This window comes from Neovison vison, chromosome 1, assembly GCF_020171115.1.
Source record: "Neovison vison isolate M4711 chromosome 1, ASM_NN_V1, whole genome shotgun sequence".
NCBI classification, from domain to species: domain Eukaryota; kingdom Metazoa; phylum Chordata; class Mammalia; order Carnivora; family Mustelidae; genus Neogale; species Neogale vison.
Genome location: NC_058091.1, coordinates 286,342,971 through 286,363,260, shown reverse-complemented (window position 1 = coordinate 286,363,260; position 20,290 = coordinate 286,342,971). Strand labels below are relative to the sequence as shown.

General features: G+C 45.6%; 1 protein-coding gene across 1 annotated transcript in view; it reads left to right on the top strand.

Moving 5' to 3' along the window:
* Positions 1-20,290, top strand: part of OSMR (oncostatin M receptor) — a 52,704-nt gene that overhangs the window by 12,686 nt on the left and 19,728 nt on the right. The window contains exons 2-7 of the mRNA XM_044232517.1: positions 595-680; positions 5,351-5,523; positions 11,045-11,216; positions 13,876-14,151; positions 15,491-15,620; positions 16,407-16,558. Coding sequence (XP_044088452.1) covers positions 608-680; positions 5,351-5,523; positions 11,045-11,216; positions 13,876-14,151; positions 15,491-15,620; positions 16,407-16,558 — 976 coding nt within the window. The 5' untranslated portion in view covers positions 595-607. The remainder of the gene's footprint in view (positions 1-594; positions 681-5,350; positions 5,524-11,044; positions 11,217-13,875; positions 14,152-15,490; positions 15,621-16,406; positions 16,559-20,290) is intronic.

The following is a 20,290-nucleotide window of genomic DNA, read 5'->3' as shown; positions in this document are numbered from 1 at the left end:
GAGACCATGGTCCACTTTTTTACGTTTCACTTCTGTTTCTTTGTTTTACCTTTCTTCACGAACCTTCTCTTGGTTGGAAGAAGTTGGTAGGCCACTTCTCTCTTGCCACACGGCCTCCGTGGCACGCGGCAGTGAGCGTTCATGGCTCCCGCATCTGGGACCAGTCACTCTTGGCCAGCGGCTGGCTGACCTGGGCTGACGCCGGTGAGGATGGGGGGCAGCCATGGTGACTCAGTGCCGCCCCCCCCCGTTGCTCCTCCTCCTCCTGGGTCCAAGAGGGTAGCCCAGAAGGACTCTTTTCTTGCCAAAGGTGGAAGCACAGAAGAGCAAGCAGAATGACACAGGGGTTTTGAGGCTTAGGCTCCAAATGGGCTCACCATGGCTTTGGCCTCAGCAAGTCACCTGGAGCAGAGAAATAAACTCTTACTTTGGAAGGCAGGGGGGACTCCAAACTCTCATGACAAGAGGCATGGATGGATGAAAGGAGAGAAGAATGGGAGCCTTTAATACCATCATCTACCACAATGGGGTCAAAGACACCTACTCAGAGCTAAAATTAAATGAAATTTTTCTCCTGTAATTTATCTTTTTCAGAAATCCGGAACCTATGGCTCTCTTTTCAGTCTCTAAGACAGCATTCCTCTTGGCATTTCTGTCCTTGAGAACTTACCAGAGTGAAGGTGAGTAGTGGGAAGAACAGTAAAGAAAAAAAAAATGCAGAGAAAAAGAACAAGGTAACTGGTACTTTGGAGGAAAGTTGCACAAGTCTTTTCTTTGGGAATTACTTTGAACTGGTGAGTAGCAATGGTTTCCTTAGTTTTGACTTCCTGATAGCTCATGGTAATAAAGCCACACCCTAGGCCTCATTTCCTAGCCAGTGCTCTGGTCATCCGAGCGCTTGTGAGTGGATCTAATCCCGCAGAACTCGTGGTAGATACACTGTGAGTGACATCTCCAAAGGAGTTGCCTTGTCCTGTGGGGCTGAGGTATAACCAGACCAGTGCAGGCCACTGGCTTAGAACAAGTTGCAGTGTCCTTCAGTGACATTCATTGAGAAACTATTTGCCGCAAGATAATATGCTAAGTACTGAAATGCTGTTTATGGGAAAAAGAAACAGCATTTTTCACTTAGTTACTCTCCCCAGTGAGGGTATTTTTCAATAAACCAACTTTGTAAATAGTGTCAGTAAGGACACTTATAAAATGTTCATAATGACTTTGGCTAGTACTTTGAACCAGGTGGAAGGTACTCAGGCTTGAGTCTGTTGCCTGTTTAACAAAGCTTTGCACTTTCCTCATCCTGTGTTTACTCTTTGCTGTCCTCCCTTTGTACCAGAGTGCACAGATGTACGGCCTTGTAATTATTCACACAGCCCCCTCCATGGATTCCTGAAGTGATGTTTCCAGGAAACACCCACAGAAGGTTTCTATTTTCCCTAACATTCTGTGAGAAGATATTTGGAAAGAAAAAGATTTTGTTCTGATAAGAGCTTAGTTCTATGCCGGGTGTTCTGTAAGTCTGGGTCTCTGTCTTTTAGGTTCAGGGCCCATGAGATGCTGCTGCTCTTTTGGCTTCTTAAAATTCATAGTTTACTGATAAACTTTCATAATCCGGAGCTGAAAGTTGGGAATTAGGACTTCTCATTTTCACCCTATGTATCTTACTTGCTAAACGTGAACAGCTGGGCTGAGGGGGTGGTCCGTACCATGGGAAGGTTGGGTCCAGCTAGAGCTTCTGATTCTCAGACAGACCCATGCCCCTGGTTCCAGGCTCTCCAGAAAACCCTATGCATTTAATCCCAAATTTTGGGCCCAGTTCCCTTCCCTAGTGAAGTCTCATTATCTGATCCAATGACGACTGAGTAGGTACCTTCTACGTGCAAGACACTGTTCTCAGAAGAAATTGCAGGGAAGAATGGACCTTTTCTGCTTCTTTCATTTACAACAGACATTCATTACCCATTTCTCTCTTCACCAGTCTTTGTTTCTGCGTCCAGCTTTCTCAGCTACGCATGCCTGCCTTGCCACCTAATCCTGTCTTTGTCCTCACACTACTTGGGTTTCTCGTCTCCGTTTTTGCCGCCTCTGCCAGGTACCCGCTAAACGTCTACTCAGACGAGTGGGTCTCCCACGCGATGGTCCAGCCAGGCTCAGGGCTGAGACTTGGGTTCTGAAGTCCTAGCTTCTCCCGACCCACGAGACAGAGCCCAGACTCACTTCCACTTGTTACTGGGCTCGTGTCTGCTTCCGTCAGAGATCGTGACTAGAGCATTTGGTTTATTTTCTTCCATTCTCTCGTGTAAATACCATACAGACCAAGACAGAGATGTAAAAACATAGATTTTTTTTTTTTGTAGAAGTGAAATTACACTATACATACTGAGAATATTTATACCACGTATGGACTTTTAAAACTCTATATAAAGTATATATGTTGTATCTAGTGTAAATATATATACTGGGAAATTATACTATAATATGTAAATATAAGTAAAATATAAAAGTATATGCAAGTAAAATATGTATATTTTAATATGTATACTTCAGTATATGCTTTTTAAAACAATACAACATAAAATGAGGCTTTTTAGCTTTGATCTCAAATGTTCTTTTAGCAATAGCATTCTATTAAATGGCTGTGTGATGTCCCAAGTTATAAATGAACCATGGTTTATTTTCTTAAGTAGTGTCGGGGCCAGACAAAGAGCCTGGGTGAGAGAAGTGTGATTAAACCCAGGGCTGTCTGATCACCCACTCCTCACTGTAAAAAGAGAGTTGGGCGAGGGCCAAGAACCCTGGGTTCGGGTCTACTTGGGTGCTCTTGGGAGGTCACTTCCCTTTTTTTAAAACTCAGTTTCCTCATTGGAAAATAATGGGTTTGGATTTAAGAGTCTGCACAGTCCCTTAATCTCTCTGACTTTACCTTGACGTCTCCCACTGTTTCCCAAGGAAGTCCTCAATTGCTTTTGACCCGAATTATTTCTGACTGATGTCTCTCCCAACTACTTGAGTTACTCAGCACTCACGGATCGCTCACGTCAGTAGAGTTCCCCTTTTACCTAAAGCATCACACAGTAGCTTTCTCGAGCCTCCAGAAGTAAAGTTGATTTACTTTAAATCAACTTTAAATTTTACTTTACCAGAAGTAAAGTTGATTTACTTTTTGTTGACTCATCCTTTAGCAAGGAGTCACTGGGTGTCCACACTGTGACAGGTGTGTGATTGGACTTGGTTTCACGGAGCTGAGTAAGACTTAGTCCCTTCCTTGTTGAGTTCACAGTCCTTGGGGAGACACCGGGAGACACACTGTGATCAGTGCTCAAACAAGGGCTTAGAAAAGCAGCCCTGGGGAGAAGAGAATGCCACGGACGAGGAGAGACAAGCTGTTGCTTGCTGTGCTCTTGAGAACTTGTGGAGATCCTGAGTCCCTGTGATTTGAGGTCAACATCCGCTGTGGGGAAGAGGTTGTGCCGAGCGCTGGGGACAAGAGTCCATTCAAAGATGTCTCTACCTCGGCCTCTGCCTTCCAGGAAGTTTGCATCTAGAGTGTGAGACTGACAGCAACAAATTACTACTCAGACAAAATGGAATGAGGGCTAGGGGAGCCGGGATGATTTTGCAGATCCAGCCTTCTCTGTGCTATTGGTTATTATTAATTGTTAAAAATATTTTCTCCTATTCCCTAAGGGATCTGCTCTTTTGTCCCCCTAAACCTCCTTTTACTTAGCTTAATCTTAAGCTTGGAAGACTCACCCAACTGACTGGTATAAGGAGAGGATAAATAATGGCTATTGCCTTTAACTAAAGAGTAGAGAAATTTTATTCACAAAGGAGAAAAAAAAATCTCTAACCAAATAATAATAGAAAGTGGCCATCATGTTTTGGGCTTCGAGGGTTCAGAAATTCCAGCTGACTTCATTTAACTTTGTATGAATGGGGTCTGATAAATGACTCACTCTGCCAAAGCTCATTGAGAATCAGAATGCAAAAAAAAAAAAAAAAAAAAGACTCAAAATGCCAATTCATTAAGTTGCAGTGGGAAATAAAACTGGAAAAATGACTGGTGCCTTGCTTTTTGGTGCAGATTGACCCAGAGGACTAAATTCTGCATCCTGAAGTATCATCACAATGGAGTGAACTAGGTGTCTTAGAAGACAAGTTCTTGTAAAATCTAGCGTATTATAGGGTCCAAAAGTAATGCATGCTTCTAAAGAACATTTACAAAATACAAAATAAGCATAAAAAAGTAAAATCTCTGCTCAGCGGGGAGCCTGCTTCCTCCTCTCTCTCTCTGCCTACTTGTGATCTCTCTCTGTCAAATAAATAAATAAAATCTTTAAAAAAAAAAAAAAGTAAAATCACTCTGCTTCACCATCCAGAAATAATGAGTAGTAGCATTATAGCGTTACTCTCTTTATAGCTTTCTGAAAAATAACCCAAGCACTTTAAAAAATATAAAATGGAATGCACAGTCTAGTGTGTTTTTAAGTGTATGGGAAAGGTCGAGAAAAGCATCTGATTTAAACATGGCCATAGAGTGGAGTTGGTAGGACGATAGGGTCTCAATCTCTGTATCATTTGAACGTCTTGATCATGATCACGTATATGTAAAAAAAAATTTATTGAAGGGAAATTCACATAACTTAAAATTAACCATTTTGTGGTTAAAATGAGCAAATCAATGACATTTGGTACATTCAAAAATATGCAACCGGCACTTCTGTGTAGTTCCAAAACATTTTTATCACCCCAAAAGGAGACCCTGTAATCATGAAGCACTTACTCTCAACTGCTCCCGTCCTCAGCCCCCAGCGATCACGGTCTTCTCTACTCCTCTGTGGATTTACCTACTCTGAGCGCCTGTGTCTCTCCAACTGGGGTCCTTCCTTGAGCTAAGAACATCATCACAATTATTTTATTTCACACAAGTGCCTTGCTGGTCTTATCCACAGAGTTCAATAAATTCTTTCCAGCAGTGTTTTAAGTGTAGTGCATTGAGATCTAAGCAATCATGTCTAGAGATAGGGTATGCTCCCATTTCAGAGTTATTTAATAAACTATGAAATACAGATTTTCAAACAGAAAACTCATTTTTGATTTCCAGGAATATGAAATTTATAGCCAAGATTCCTCTTTATATAGCCTTTCATTTATCTAGGCTTTAATTTCTTTATCTACCAAATGATTTCCTAATTCCCTTGCAGACTTTCAAGATGGCTAATTCTAAGAGGCACCTGTGAGCATTATTTTCCAAAACTAGGCGGTGGTGATACTGACCAGTTTATTATCTGTGACTCTTCAGTTGTGTTCCTATTAAATGTTATTTCATATCTTATTTTTGACCTTTCAGTCTTGTCTGAACCTTTGCCATGGGCCCCTGAATCCCTGAAAGTTTCCGTCAATACTACAAGTCAGTGTTTGCATTTACAATGGACTGTCCACAACCTTGCTCATCATCAGGAATTCAGAATGGTTTTTCAGATAGAAATCAGTAGAATTAAAACATCTAATGTCATCTGGGTGGTAAGTACTTTTTTTTTTGGCTCACCATTTTAATCCTTTTCTGACACCAAGATCTTTCTTTTATAACATCCACAAAAATCCCAATATAGAAACATTTTAGCGACTCAACATGGTTTTCCAAAACAATTACATTTCTGTGTTTTTAGTTAAGAGAGTATGGAACCAAGTAACATGACAGCTTGGGTTCAGTAGGCTGAATACTATATGTTATGGAAACAAATCATTTCCTCATTTCTGCTCTATCTCCTAAGCAGGCTAGTGGGTCCATCCTTGAGTCCTAGATTCCAAAAATCCATGAACACCAACCTTCTTTTTTCTCTTCCCTCTTTCTTTCCTGTCCACCAGACATTTTCCTCAGTTAGATGTACTTATTTGGCAGCATTCTTCTTGCTAGTGTGGCTTCCTGTCTGTTGCTTCGCTCATACTGTGCTGAAATACAAGGAAGGATGAGTCCAAGCACTGTGTCTTCTCTCCAGCAAAGAGGTTCTTCCTGGACCCACCATGTTGGAGAGTAACTTAAGATGTCCTTTGTTACCTCACTTGTGGCTTTTTCTACAGCAAATTAAGTTATGAAAATCTTTCATTTCACAATCATTTTTGCCTTTGAATTATTTGGGATTTGTCACTTGTCTTGGTTCAGATCATGGTTGGCCCATTTAGCTGACGCTTCTCCATCTTGTGCATTAAGATACTGTGGTGGTTTCTTTCAGTTTCCATTTTATGGTCTGGGGACCCTTAATGATCTTCCCACACAGCGTGCTCAATCATTATCAGAGGATGCTGAAGGACAACACAATGGAATGTTGTCTCCTTGAAGAACAGAATATTTGCCTGGCGTGAAGAGAAATGCAGGGATGTTTCCCCATGGCTGGGGATCTCCATTTGCTCAGCCAAAGGCTACTCTTCTCTCAGGCATTGGAAGCGTGGGCGCAGGGATTCGGAATGGTTAGTTCCTTTTGGAAAGTGGAAATGCTACTCGTTTTGAAGCCTCCGGTTACTTTCCATGTTCATGCATTTGAGATCTGGGTGAGAGGCCTTAAGTATTACTTGGACTTTGTCAACCTAGGTTGATAGCAGTCTGCCATTCCACGCTGCCAAGAAGTCATTTCCCGCAGTGAGAGTTGTTTTAGTGTTCCCATTTTTTTTTAAAAGATTTTATTTTTATTTATTTGTCGGAGAGCATGCGCACAGGCAGGCAGAGTGGCAGGCAGAGGCAGAGGGAGAAGCAGGCTCCCTGCTGAGCAAGGAACCCGATGTGGGACTCGATGCCAGGACACCGGGATCATGACCCTAGCCGAAGGCAGCCCCCCAACTGACTGAGCCACCCAGGCATCCCTAGTGTTCCAATTTTAAGCAGAAGCATTGCGTGTTACAACTGCTCACTTTCTACCATCAGCATATCTGCCCACTGGACCTCATACTAATCGTTTTTGTACTTTCATTTATATACGTATGTATGTATTTTTTTTTTTTTAAGAGAGGAGAGAGACAAAGAGAGTGCATGCAAGTGAGCAGGGGAGGGACGAAGGGAGAAAGAGAATCCCAAGCAGGCTACATGCCCAGTGTGGAGCATGATGTGGGGCTCGATCTCATGACCCTGAGATCTCGACCTGAGCCAAAATCAAGAGTCAGAGGCTTAACCAACTGAACCACCCAGGCGCCCCCATATTTTTGTATTTTTGATGGTTGCACTCATTGATTGTTGATTTAGACCCAGGAAAGTATTGCACAAAGGTCATATTGAGGCTAGTTGTCTAAGAAAAGGAAGTTTGAGAGAAATGCTGGAAGAATTCATGGAAAACTAGTACTTAACACCATGAGAAAAAGTAATGCTAACCATAGACCAAGTGGATCCCATTTTTTATTTTCCTAACAGGCACTTGTTCATTTCTGTTTTCACCTTTGATTGGTCTAAGAGCTCTTTTTTCTGGGGAGAGCAGCTTGTCAAACCTGCTTTTGTAAACTACTAAGGCTCAAGATCTTCGCAACTAGAGCTCTGCCTCATCCAATATCTGGTCCCCATTATCACCCAGCTCAGCCCGACAGGGGAGAGGAGAGTGGTGTGTTGTGCCGGGCAGCTCCCCGAGCCAGGACGGTATCCTCCTTCAATCACATGCCCAGACAGGGGTGACGGCCACGGGCACGCCCCGGGTAATCAGCAGCCAGGCCTCCCAGAACAGACAAATACCACAAGAAGCCTTTGTCTGACCCTTCCAGACCTAAAGTCAAGGAGAGACATGAGATCCCCCTGCAGCTGAGGGGAAGGAAGCCAGCCGAGGGGACTGCTTCTGAAGAGAGCGCAGTCTCCCTTTTCATCAGGTGGTTGGTTCCCTGTAAGGCAAGGCTGGCAGCTCACTTTCCTGCGGTCATGTGCCTAACCAAGCCAAGGAGGACCGTCCTGGTTCACGTGCTTGCAGCCGGGCCGGGGACCCTGGGCTGCCTCCCGGATGGTGAGGGCCACGCAGAGGCCTGCTGGCAACCAGCCGCCTGCCCGCACCACACGGCCTCGCCTGGGCCCGCTTCTGCCCTCGGCCTGCCCGGCCGCTGGCCTTCTGGTCGGGTCAATGGCCAGGGAAGGCGGCGTGGAGTCCTAGCGCAGGCCCGGAAGGAGGCCGGGAGCGGAGTCTGCCAGGGATCTGCGCTCGCCTCAGGAACGAGTCTGTGACCTCACTTGGACTCCTGGAGAGATGAATGTGCCAACTTCTTGCGACTTACTGGTGTCTGCCAAATGAAACTTGCCACTTCAGTGAATGAAAACAGACCCAGCACAATTCATCACATTAAAAAAAAAAAAAATCACTGAATTGGTGCATTCAAGGAAAGTTTTATCTCCTCCATGACAAGGCTATGAGCAGCGCAGAGCACAAGTATGTGGTTAGACAGAATCCGCACAAGTAGCGTCTGAGGAAAACAGAGCCCACACCGCCTGTTACTGATGCAGTCGCTGAGCGCACGGTTGGGAGACTGGGAGCCGGGGTCCAGCCATGATTCAAGGCGTAGGTCTGTCAGGGCTGAGCGGGAATGAGGAGAAAAAACACACAGACCAGAGTGTCCTAAATGTGGGACGTGCCGTGCTGGCGGCTGACAAGGTGCTGTGGGGTTGCGACAAGGCCTGACCTTCTCCAGCAACTTGAAAGAAGGACTTTTTGAGCCAAAATAAGGAAGAGGATTAGAAGCTAATTTAGAAGGGAGGGTGGAGAAGAATATTCTGGGAAGAGCCCACAGGTGTGAGCTGAGGCCCTGAGGGGAGGTCTGTGAGCTCCCAGGCCTGAAAGCTTGGAGCACAGAGGGGCAGGCGTGGCCCCGGGTGGAACACACAGGACGCTGGAGGTCATGCTCAGTTTTCCTGTTTTATCCTGAGAGACACAAAAAGAAGAGGAATGACAGGATCTGGCTGGAAGTGTTTGAAAAGTCTGCTCTGGCTCACAGCGGAGACCAGGTGGGGCAGTGGGAGAAGGCAAAGCATTACCCGTATGAAGGGGGCTGTGCGGTGGGCCCAGCAGAGAGGTGCCTGGAGTGACTGGTGATACTCCAGGATGACAAAAGTGGCTAAATTCCAAAGAGATGCAGGAGGAAAAGCCCAAACTGTTGGCTTGCGGACAGCAAGGTCGCCATTACTGATAGAGTTTCTGGGTTGGTGTGTTGGTTGGTGTTTCGGTATTTGCTCTTAAACAAGATTTAATCAAATGGACTCAAGATTGTTTGTATTAAATAGGAAAAGTTGTGTAGATCAGGACCTCAAATCTTGTATTTAAAACATGTATTTTGTAGTTTGGGAGTAAAGCAACACAATAAATCAAAAGAGAAATATTTTGTGACTTGGAGTCCCACATGGAGGGCAAGGGCTGTGCACTGCGAGGCGGGCCGAGGTGCTCTCGCCCCAGGGCTGCGCCGGCTTTGGCCCAGGCTCCGCTGTAGCCCAGCAGCCTGGGAAGGGGGGAAGGAGAAAGTGGAGGGAAGGCCTCAGAGTCTGTCAGCACTGGCTGTGTGTGACACGCACGTCACCCCCATCCTCATGACTATAGGGCTTTAGAGTGGCCTTTAGAAATGGGGCTGCAGACTCAGTTTTCCCCAGAAAGTGCAAGCATTTGATGTTCCCATCATCCAGCGGTGGGGACAGAAAGCAAGTGTCCTGGAGGGACCCACCGGGGAGCCTGAGTGCCCGGAGCCTTGCAGAGCGGCAAGAAGAATAAAGCCCTGTGTCCATTCTCTTGGGGCCATGCTCCAGCCAGGGACACAACCCGACCACAGATGAAATGCCAATGACTATACCCAGTATGCAGGAGGGCTTCTGGGGGGGTAGGGGTGGGTGTAGCCTGGACTCATTCCCAATGCAGAAGGGACATGGGAACCCTAAACCAGGGACACTGGGTGAGCAGACACTGAGGTGTAAAAGTACAAAGCTATTCCCCAAGTGCAAGGTAGATCACTGTGTCCAAAGAGGAGGTCCCTGTGAGGGAGAGGGAGGTTGGAATCAGCATGTAGATGGCTGAGAGGGTAAGGTATAAAGGAACCATTGAAGCCCATTGAATGAGAGAAAGAAGACATCAGAATTTAGAAGGATCAAGATGAAAGGCTATATGGAGGGGCGCCTGGGTGGCTCAGGTGGTTAAGCATCTGATTCTTGATTTAGGCTTGGGTCATGATCTCAGGTCATGAGATCAAGCCCCACATCAGGCTCCGCACTGAGCGTGGAGCCTGCTGAAGATTCTCTTTCTCCGCCTGCTTCTCCCCCACTCACGCACTCTATCTCTAAAGTAAATAAATAAATCTTTAAAAAAAAAAATGCTGTGTGGGAAGAGCAGTTGCAGTTCAACTTGAACAAGCTTCCCAAGAGCACAGTGTAAGACATCTTGTGTGTTTGACCTCCCTGGGGACTGAAGATTCTAACAGGCGGAGCTCAGAGGACGTGGCCCCTTGGCCACCATATCTGCAAAGACAAGTAGACCAAATGAAACCAAGCAGAAAACAGACAAACAAAGCCCAAAGGCCTCACGGAGAGCCTCCTACTGGCTTCGGAGAGCCATTGGTACTCTTGGGTACCATGAGAGCCTGCCCTCTCTACAAAGATTTGGCCAACTTGATCTGGCCGTGGCTAAAAAAAATTATTAAGAAAATACTCCTTGGTCTTGCTTATTTTTAAAGAATGACTGAATTAGTTCTTAGTTTGCAAAAGTTTTCTTAGCAGCCTCTGTGTGACGAGTCCTTTGCCTACCTTCTAACTCTGACCTCTCCCCCCAAGACTTGAGTATGTTCAGCTTTCTTTAACTTGCTCCCCACAAGTCCCCTGGAATCAGAGAGCCATCGGGGGGTGGGAGATGAGCTCTCAAAAGGCAGGAGGCTGTGGCAGGTTCTGCTGTGACATCGGAGTGGGGAAGCGGGCTGCTTAGGGGTGGACCACTCTTGCATGTATCTGGGAGCTGCAGTGGGCTCTTGGCTGCGTGCTTGGGGGTAACTCTAATCAGGCCATTTTCCAGGACAGCATGGATCCACGTTTCCAAATTTTTCCCTTTCTTTCTAGGAGAACTACACCACCACTGTGAAGTGGAACCAGGTTCTGCACTGGAGCTGGGAATCCAAGCTCCCCTTGGAATGTGCGAAACATTTTATAAGAATGAGGAGTGCAGTAGATGCTGCCAAGACCCCCGGGCCAAGGGTCTGGAGCAGCTGGAGTTCGTGGGAGGAAGCAGATGGTAAGAATGGAGGTGGTAAAAGAATTAAAAGCTCGAATATTTAATATTACTTAGGGATTGATAGCCAAATAGTAGAAGTCTTTTGAGGAGATCGAGTAGAAACCGACATTATTTTTCTTTGTCTTCCCTTGGAATGAAGAAGTGCGGTGTGAACCGTGCCACCAGGAGATAGACGTCTGCGGGTTTGCCTCACAATTTATTCTCAGAGATAATTATGCAAGTTCAGACAATTTCATATTTATTTTCCAAACATGGAACCCGTGTTTATTACAACTACTAAGAGAACAAAGCAGGACAATAAATTGTACATATGCTTTTATTAGAAGAAGACAAAATGTGTCTGCACCTAGAGCAGAGGTTAGGAAGCTTTTGTGTAAAGGGCAAGATAGGCACTATTTTAGGCTGTACAGACCCTGTTAGTCTTAGCCATGACTCTGAGACATGTGATTATAATGGGAAAGCCATCTTAAGCAATATGTAAACAAATGAGAACTGTTGTGTTCTAATAAAGCTTTATTTACATAAACAGATGGCAAACTAGAATTGGTCCATGGGCCCGAGCCTGCTAACCCTTAAGGTAGAGAGAAGCAGTGAAATATGGAAACAATGAAATCAAGTCTTCATTTGAGTAATGAGATTATGGAGAAATATGTTGTATGTATCTCCTAATTTTGATAATTTAATTTTGTTACCATTAAAATCTAGAGTGGATTTTACCACAGCTTATTATGCTTCATTTAAACTATAAGCTGGGGGGCACCTGGGTGGCTCAGTGGGTTAAGCCGCTGCCTTCGGCTCAGGTCATGATCTCGGGGTCCCGGCATCAAGTCCCACGTCGGGCTCTCTGCTCAGCAGGGAGCCTGCTTCCTCCTCTCTCTCTCTCTGCCTGCCTCTCTGCCTACTTGTGATCTCTCTCTGTCAAATAAATAAATAAAGTCTTTAAAAAATAAAAAAAATTTAAAAAATAACAATAAGCTGGTTCTAAAGCAAGGCCATTTGGCTCTCTGAATGTATACCATTTGCCAGATAATCTGGAATTCCTGCCCATAGAACCATTCCTTTGTTGTGTTTATACAAATCTATTAAAGTCAAACTGATAACCAACATTAATCCATGAGTAGCCTCGTTATTAGTTTAATACTGCTAATAGAATTAAATCTGCATTTTAGTCATGTTCTAAGCACTCTCCATATTAATTTAGCCCTCAAATCAGCCCTTTGGAATTGTTCTTACCCCACTTCACAGATGAGGAAACTGATCACAATTAGCTTAAAGAACCCATGCGAGGTCATCGAGCCTGTAAGTGGTAGAGTTGGAATTCCAGCCCGGACCAACCTAGCTCCCGAGCACCCCCCCCCACCCCGTTCACATTACATCTTACTGCTGACAGAGGGACACACAGAAAAAAAAAAAAAAAAAAAAAAAAAAACAGACTGAAAAGATATTAAGAGACAGGACGACATTATAAATAGCTTTGATAAAATGGGCTAGGTTTCTCAAAGCTGTAACTTCTGGTCTAAGTCAAGGATGAATGAGAAACCTGACTGTGTATTCTAGCCCCCAAACATTGGTTCTCAGCCGTGGTTGCCCATGAGACTTGCCCGGAACCTTTAAAAAAGCTCCCCTGCGCAGGCCACACAGCAGGGTGAGGTCAGTGGTGGCGGTTTCCGTGGCTATGGTGGGCTGATCGAGTGGGAGCCACGGAGCCAAGCAGTCAGATCAGGCAGCCCCTTCGGGGGTTGCAACTGGGGGGGAGCGGGGATGAGGGGGCGGGAAGAAGGCATAGGGAGGGCGGCGAGTTGGCTTGAAATGGGAGACACCTGGGGATTTTTATACACTGATGGTCGTACAGAAGGAAAGACGGTGGAAAAGGAGCTATTTGAGTGACTGGCATTTCCGAGAAGGTGGCAGAGATGTGGTCAGTAGTACAGTGTAGAGATTAAGAGGGACACGTGGGGGCGCCTGGCTGGCTCTGTCAGTTGAGCATCCGAAGCTTGATTTCAGCTCAGATCATGATCTCAGATCATGATCTCATGATCTCAGGGTTGTGGGATCAAGTCCCGTGTGGGGCTCTGCACTCAGCATAGAGTCTGCTTGGGATTATCTCTCTCCCTCTCCTTTTGTCCCTCCTGCTCATGTTCTTTTTCTTGCTTAATTTCTCTAAAACAAGTAGATAAAACCATAAAAAGGGGGGATGGGGGACACACGTGGCTATGGAGATGGGCAGGCCTGGAAGATGTGAATGTGGCCTTGCCACCTGCTGGGTGAGTGAACTTGGGCTCCGTGGATCCTACCTGTGCTGGTGGTAAGAGATACTGTACGTCCTACCTAATGCAGAACCTCTCTCGGGGCTGTGGCCCATAGAGGGCAGCCGTGGCTGTCACAAGCAAAGCTGGCAGGGACACCTGATCCCAGGACCGAGGGATGCACTGTCTTTGCAGTAGGAACGTCAGCAACATTTTGCCTAACAGTAGGAGCCCTTGTAAGAAGGAGTGTTTGCGCAGCCCTGAACTTTTCTAGGTTTGCCCAGAGGTTTAGGCTTGGCTTTTCCCCAGCAGGTAGAAGAGGCTAAAGCTGTCATTGTTTGTTTCAAACCAGAGGGGCTGATCTGAAACTTGAGTGATATTCTAACTGATCAGCCTTTTTTTTTCTCTTGCAGTACAGAATTCTCTTGGACAGGACCCGCTGTTCGTTTTCCCTAAAGATAAGCTCGTGGAAGAAGGCTCCAATGTCACCATTTGTTACGTTTCCAAAAGCCATCAGAATAACATATCCTGTTATTTGGAAGGCGTACGGATGCAGGGAGAACAGCTCGATCCAAATGTGTCCGTGTTCAACTTGAATCATGTTGCTTTCATTAGGGAAACCGGGACAAATATCTATTGTAAGCCGGGCCAAGGAGACGGGATAAAGGGCACCGTTCTCTTTGTGTCAAGTAAGTGTGCACATGCTCTGTGCTCTTCTCTCCTGTTTCCTAGAATAGATGGAATTTCCTTTCCCAGAAGGCAAGTAAACATTTCCACCCGTGGTCTGGATCTTCTTTTGTCTCCCGAGTCTTCTAGGAGAGATTCTGAAAAAGATCTTGAAGGGTTTCCTATTGTTATCTTGGCCTTATTGACCGTTTTATTCCTAAAGACCAAGATTATTAAAGGGGAGAAATTTCGGCCCATTTCCTGGACCACTGGGAAGGGCCCTGCCTGCCTCAGCCATGCGGCAGGACTGCAACATGGTGGGGGGCCGGGGGGTGGTGGAGTGGGAGAGAGGGCAGGGCACCGACTCCAGGGAGGCAACCAGTGTTGCACCCAGAAGACCTGGGTCCGAATCATCTTCCTGTGCCTGGGCGTGCCACCTTGGCCAAGTTTCCCCACCTCTCTGAGCCAGTTTCCTTCTCTGTGAAGTGAGACCGGGACTGGTCGTTTGAGGGTGAATGAACACAAACAGGCCTGGCCCCAACACTGTAGCCGAGGAATCCAGAGGAACCCGCTCTGAAGTGGGTGTGGAAAACGTCAGGTGCCTCCGTGGCTGGCAGCAGGGAAGGGGGAGCACTGCGCTTTTCATGGAGGTCTGGTGCACGTGCCCGGGGGCCTCCTGCATGTAGTCAGGAGACCTTCCTTCCCTGCACTGGCAGGGGGACAACATCTGAGCCTGCTCCCTCCTGCTTCTCAGGCCTGGCTCCAGGCTCCCGGGCACCCACCTCCACTGTCTCCCAGGGCCAGGCTTCTGAGAGCTGCAGGGATGCGGAGTGGGGGGTGCAGGGGAGGAGGGGACGACTTGGAGGTGCTGCCCTTGACCTTGGAACTCTCAGCGCCCTGCTGCCCAGCTTAGCAGTCCCCCAAATCGGACTTGCTGGCATCCCAAGCCTAACATCCCCGAGGCTGTCTGCAAGCCCCAGCTTCTAGGGGAGGCAACACTGACTTCATTCATTCATTCATTCATTCATTCTTCCGCTCACTCCAGCTGTCTGTCAGTCAGTGGTAGGTGTTGAGTGCCTCCTAGCAGGCCCGGGGGGTACGACTCCCGGGACACACTGCAGACCCCGGCACAACTCCCACCTCTGGTCCCCGGTAATGCCTCAGAGAAGACCAAGGAAAGGGAGAAGGGGCCCAGATGAGGGCCTGAACTGTGACTTTCTAGAGGTACTGGTGGGGTGTGATGCTTTTATCATTCTGAGTGATTCTGTGGCCTGAGACCCAAAAGGAGCTCTCTGTTTTCCTTGTCTTTCATTAAAGGGATTTAACTAGGCCTTTCATCTGTTTTTTCCTTTGTATGGACAGAAGTCCTCCAGGAGCCCAAGGACTTTTCTTGTGAAACCCAGGACCTCATGACATTGAACTGTACTTGGGATCCGGGGAGTGACACCGGCTTGCTCAAACAGCTTTCCCAGAGCTACACTTTATTTGAATCGTAAGTTAGCTCCCTCGGCGTTCTTGACAGGGTCCTCCTTGTTTAAGGCGCTTGTGACAGCAACAAGAGCCACATTCAGATGTTGAGGAAAATGTGAACAGATAGTTTACAAGCATCCTGCCAGAGTGAGGAAGAAGTCTTTCAGTGGTGTGTGATACTTTCCACCCGAGTTTCGAGAAAGGAAACTGTCACATAGAAATGATAAGAAAACCTGTTAGTGGTGAATCTTGATGTGAACATAGTTCCATCTGGTGTTCTGGGTCTACCTAATTTCTAACTTTTTAAGAATATTTAAAATAGGGGCGCCTGGGTGGTTCGGTGGGTTAAAGCCTCTGCCTTTGCTCAGGTCATGATCCCAGGGTCCTGGGATCGATCGAGCCCCACGCTGGGCTCTCTGCTCTGCAGGAAGCCTGCTTTCTCCTCTCTCTCTCTCTCTCTCTCTCTGCCTGCCTTTCTGCCTACTTGTGATCTCTGTCTGTCAAATAAATAAATAAAATCTTAAAAAAAAAAAAGAATATTTAAAATACATTAAGGAGTCGTCTCATCCCCTATGTTGGTGGAGGGGGGCGGTCAGTGGTTCATGGTCATTACACATTTCACCACAGAAGTCGAATTTGTTGAAACGTTTTCACTTTTGACATTTGTTGATGGCGGGGGATCGACACCGTCATGTGGAACATAATTTGAAGGCCACTGAGTGTGCCCTGAGTGTAGAGATATATCTCTGTTGACAAAAGTATAAACCCTGAAATTGTTGTTTTGTGTGTGTGTGTGTTTTTTTTTAAGATTTTCCGGGAAAAAGATCCTTTGTAAACACAAAAGCTGGTGTCTTTGGCAAGTAGCTCCAGAGTCCCAAGACATGTATAACTTCACACTCACGGCTGAAAACTACTTACGAAAGAGAAGTGTTCACCTTCTTTTTCACCTGACTCATCGAGGTGAGACCGGTATCACAACCCGCTGTGGTTGTGAACTCATCGTTGTGTGACACACTCTGTGATCAAGGAAATGTTGTATATTTTTGCCTAATTCACATCCTAAGTGAAACTTTTAATTTAGGGGCACCTGCATGGCTCAGTCAGTTAAGCGTCTGCCTTCAGCTCAGGTTATGATCCTGGGGTCCCAGGATTGAGCCCCACATCAGGCTCTCCCTCTGCCCCTTCCCCTCCCCTGCTCATGCACGCATGTGCTCTCTCTCTCTCCACCTCTCTCAAATAAATAAGTCTTTTTTTTTAAAGTTTTCATTTATAACTCTCGTTGAAATCACACTTCTCTTCATGGAAGCATGCATGGCCCACAGTCCCTGGTTATTTGTTTTGATAATGTAATAGGTACCTGCCTGCTTACTACTCACCTTCAGACTAGAACTCTGACTGGAACTCACTGCCTCTCCCATCCCACAGCCCCCCACCCGGCTCCTTCCACCAAGATAAGTACAGATTTAAATCTCGAATGTGTGTATGTATGTATAGGTGTATGTATTCTCATTTCTAATATCATCCTAAAAACGCTTTTTATTTTGATTGGTTTTTAATGTTTATAAGAGACATCAAGTTGCATGTGATAATTTGGTAACTACTGTTTGTGTGATAGTAAATTACTGATATTGACCCGTATTATTGAGTGTTGTTATAGTCCGTTGGTTTTCATTCCTGTGAAGTATTTCATTGCATAAATCTATGGTATTTTGGTCAGGCATGGCCTCTAATGGTTTTTCAGGTTGTATCAAGGTTTTTGTTCTCGAGGATGGTGCTACTATGAGCATTATGGATGTAGGACTGGCCTCCTTTTGTTTTCTTTAAATTATTTTTTATTTATTTGACAGACAGAGATCACAGGTAGGCAGAGAGATGGGCAGATAGAGAGAGAGGAGGAAGCAGGCTCCCAGATAAGCAGAGAGCCCGATGCAGGGCTCGATCCTAGGACCCTGAGATCATGACCTGAGCCGAAGGCAGAGGCTTTAACCCAGTGAGCCACCCAGGTGCTCCCTCCTTTTATTTTCTTGAGTGTATACCCCAAAGTGGAATCGGTGAGGACATAGAGAATGTGAATGAGCAACTTCAGACACAAAGCCAAGTGGTTTTCCAAAGGGGCTGCCCTGGTCATACCCCGGCCCTTGAACTCATACAGCCTCTCCATTCTGGGGTGGTTGCCCTTTCCATTGTGTCAGCTTCCTGGCTGGTGTCTGTCATGGCTTTGAGTACAGATCCTGAAGGTTGAAAATCTCTTCTTATGTTTTGACCACATGTTTTCATTCTTATGAAATGCAGAATCTTCACACATGTTCCTTTTTTCTAGATTGCTCATCCCTTGCTTTTTACTTTCTTAATTCCTACGTATCTTCTAGATTTTAACTTAATCACCAGTCAGCCAGACAATGGCAGAGTGCCTCTAGTATAGCTGGCACTGGGGACTTGGCAGTGAACAAAACTGGGTGACTGCCCCATGTGAGCTTGGGTGTAAGTGTGTTGGGGGAGGGGATGAGAGTGGGGAGTGGACACATTCAGTATTTCGAGTATCGCTACACACTGTGGAGAAGGTCAACTCGGGTCATGCGGTAGAGAATGCCCAATGCCTCTTCAGTTAGGATGAGGCCGCCAAAGAATGAGACAGAAACAGAAAATATCTAGGGGAAGAGCATTAGAAGCAAAAAGAATAGGATTTGAGAAGGTCATAGGATGAGAACACGTTCTGGGTTGTTTGAGAGACAGAAAGAATGCTCTTGTACCCATACTATGAGAGAGAGGAGATCGGAGTGTCCTGGTCACGCAGGGACTGTGGGACGAATGGGGTAGTCTTACCAGCTGTATTAGAAGGTGTCCATTGGGACAGGTCAGTGACGTGACTTAAGCTGTAGGAAAAGCTCGCACAGGTGGGGCTGTCAGAGGCGAGGGTGGAGAGAGGGAGCTGGATGGGAGGCTGTTGCAGTCGTCAGGCAGAGACTTTGCACCAGATGGCATGATGATGTTGGTGGGATGTGGTCATATTCTGAATTCACTTTGGAGCTGGTAGGACTTACTTAGGGAAGGCATGCAGGTTACAAGGGGAAGAGGAATTTAAGATGATTCCTAGAGTTTGGGCCTAAACAGCTGAGTTAATACTGGAACTATTTCCTGAAATGGGGAGGGTACTATGGAGGAACAGCTCTGAGCAGGAGGGTAGAGTTCTGTCTTCGCCGTGTCGAGTGTGAGGGGTCTTTTAGACATGGAGGTATTGAGGAGGCAGTTGGATATAGTTTGGAGAGCATGGAAGAAGTCTGGGATGGAGGATTAGAATTGTGAGTCATGAGCCTGTGGATAATGAGATAAAGATGAAGGCTCAGGATAAGGGCTTCGAGAATTCCATCTTTTAAGTCAAAAGGCCTTTTACACTTTCACTGTGGTCACCCCACTTTCAATGTCACATTTGGTTTTGTGGTTAGTGGTTCATGTTTGCTTCCCTGTTGCACTTCGAAGGCAGGTCCATGACTGGTTTCAGTTTCTCTCCTGTCTGACAATTTGTCTTTTTATCGGTGTGTTTGGAACATTTATATTTGACATAATTATTAATATGGTTGGACTCAATCTGCCATTTTATTATTTATTTTCTATTTGTTCCCTCTGTTTTTGTGTTCCTCCACTCTGCCCAGCCTGCCCCCTTTGGGATTATTTGAATATTTTTTTTAGTATTCCACTTCAATTTGTCTACTGACTTTCTCCTACATCTCTTTGTATTCCTGTTTTTTCACTCTGAAGATTATGTCACTAATATTTCACAGTTTTCTTAGAGTTAATATTTTCCACTTTACGTAAAATATAGAAGCTTTACAACCCATGTCTTCCTTTACCCCCCACTACTGGCACAACGATATTTCACATTCTGGTCTTCTCCAATCTGCCTGTTGCTGTCTACCTTTGAGAGTTCTTAAATAGAATATTTGAGAATGCTCCATGCACTGTATTGACTGGATTCAGGAAGAGAGACGGAATGGGAGGTACTTACTTTGTCTTTTTAAAACCTGAACCTTATCCAGTCCATTTTTCATTTCACATATTGTATTTTTTAGTTCTAAACTCCCATTTGATTTTTTTAAAAAATAGTTCATATTTTTCTGCTAAGAAGCATTTTCCTCTATTCATTTCAAACTTGTTTACTGTTATGACATGGGTCTCTCTTTTTTTTTTTTAAAGATTTTATTTATTTATTTGACAGAGAGAAATCACAAGTAGATGGAGAAGCAGGCAGAGAGAGAGAGAGAGGGAAGCAGGCTCCCTGCTGAACAGAGAGCCCGATGCGGGACTCAATCTCAGGACCCTGAGATCATGACCTGAGCCGAAGGCAGTGGCTTAACCCACTGAGCCACCCAGGCGCCCCATGACATGGGTCTCTCTTAAAGTCTGTAACAATTGTAGCCATGTGGGCCATCTTAAGCTTGGCATCTGATGATTATCTTTTCCTTTGGAAATTGGTGACATATTCTGGGTTTTATGTATGTAAAATATGTATGGATTGTACCTTTGACATTGTTGATGTTATTTTGTTTAGACTCTGGGTTCTGTTATATTCTCCCCATGAGCCACTTCTCCACGTTTTGATCCTCTTTCACAATCTGCCTGCTTTTGTTTAATTTCAGGAGTCCTGGTAGCTTCTTCTTATGTTTTGTTCAGAATTTCTAATATAATCGATGAGGG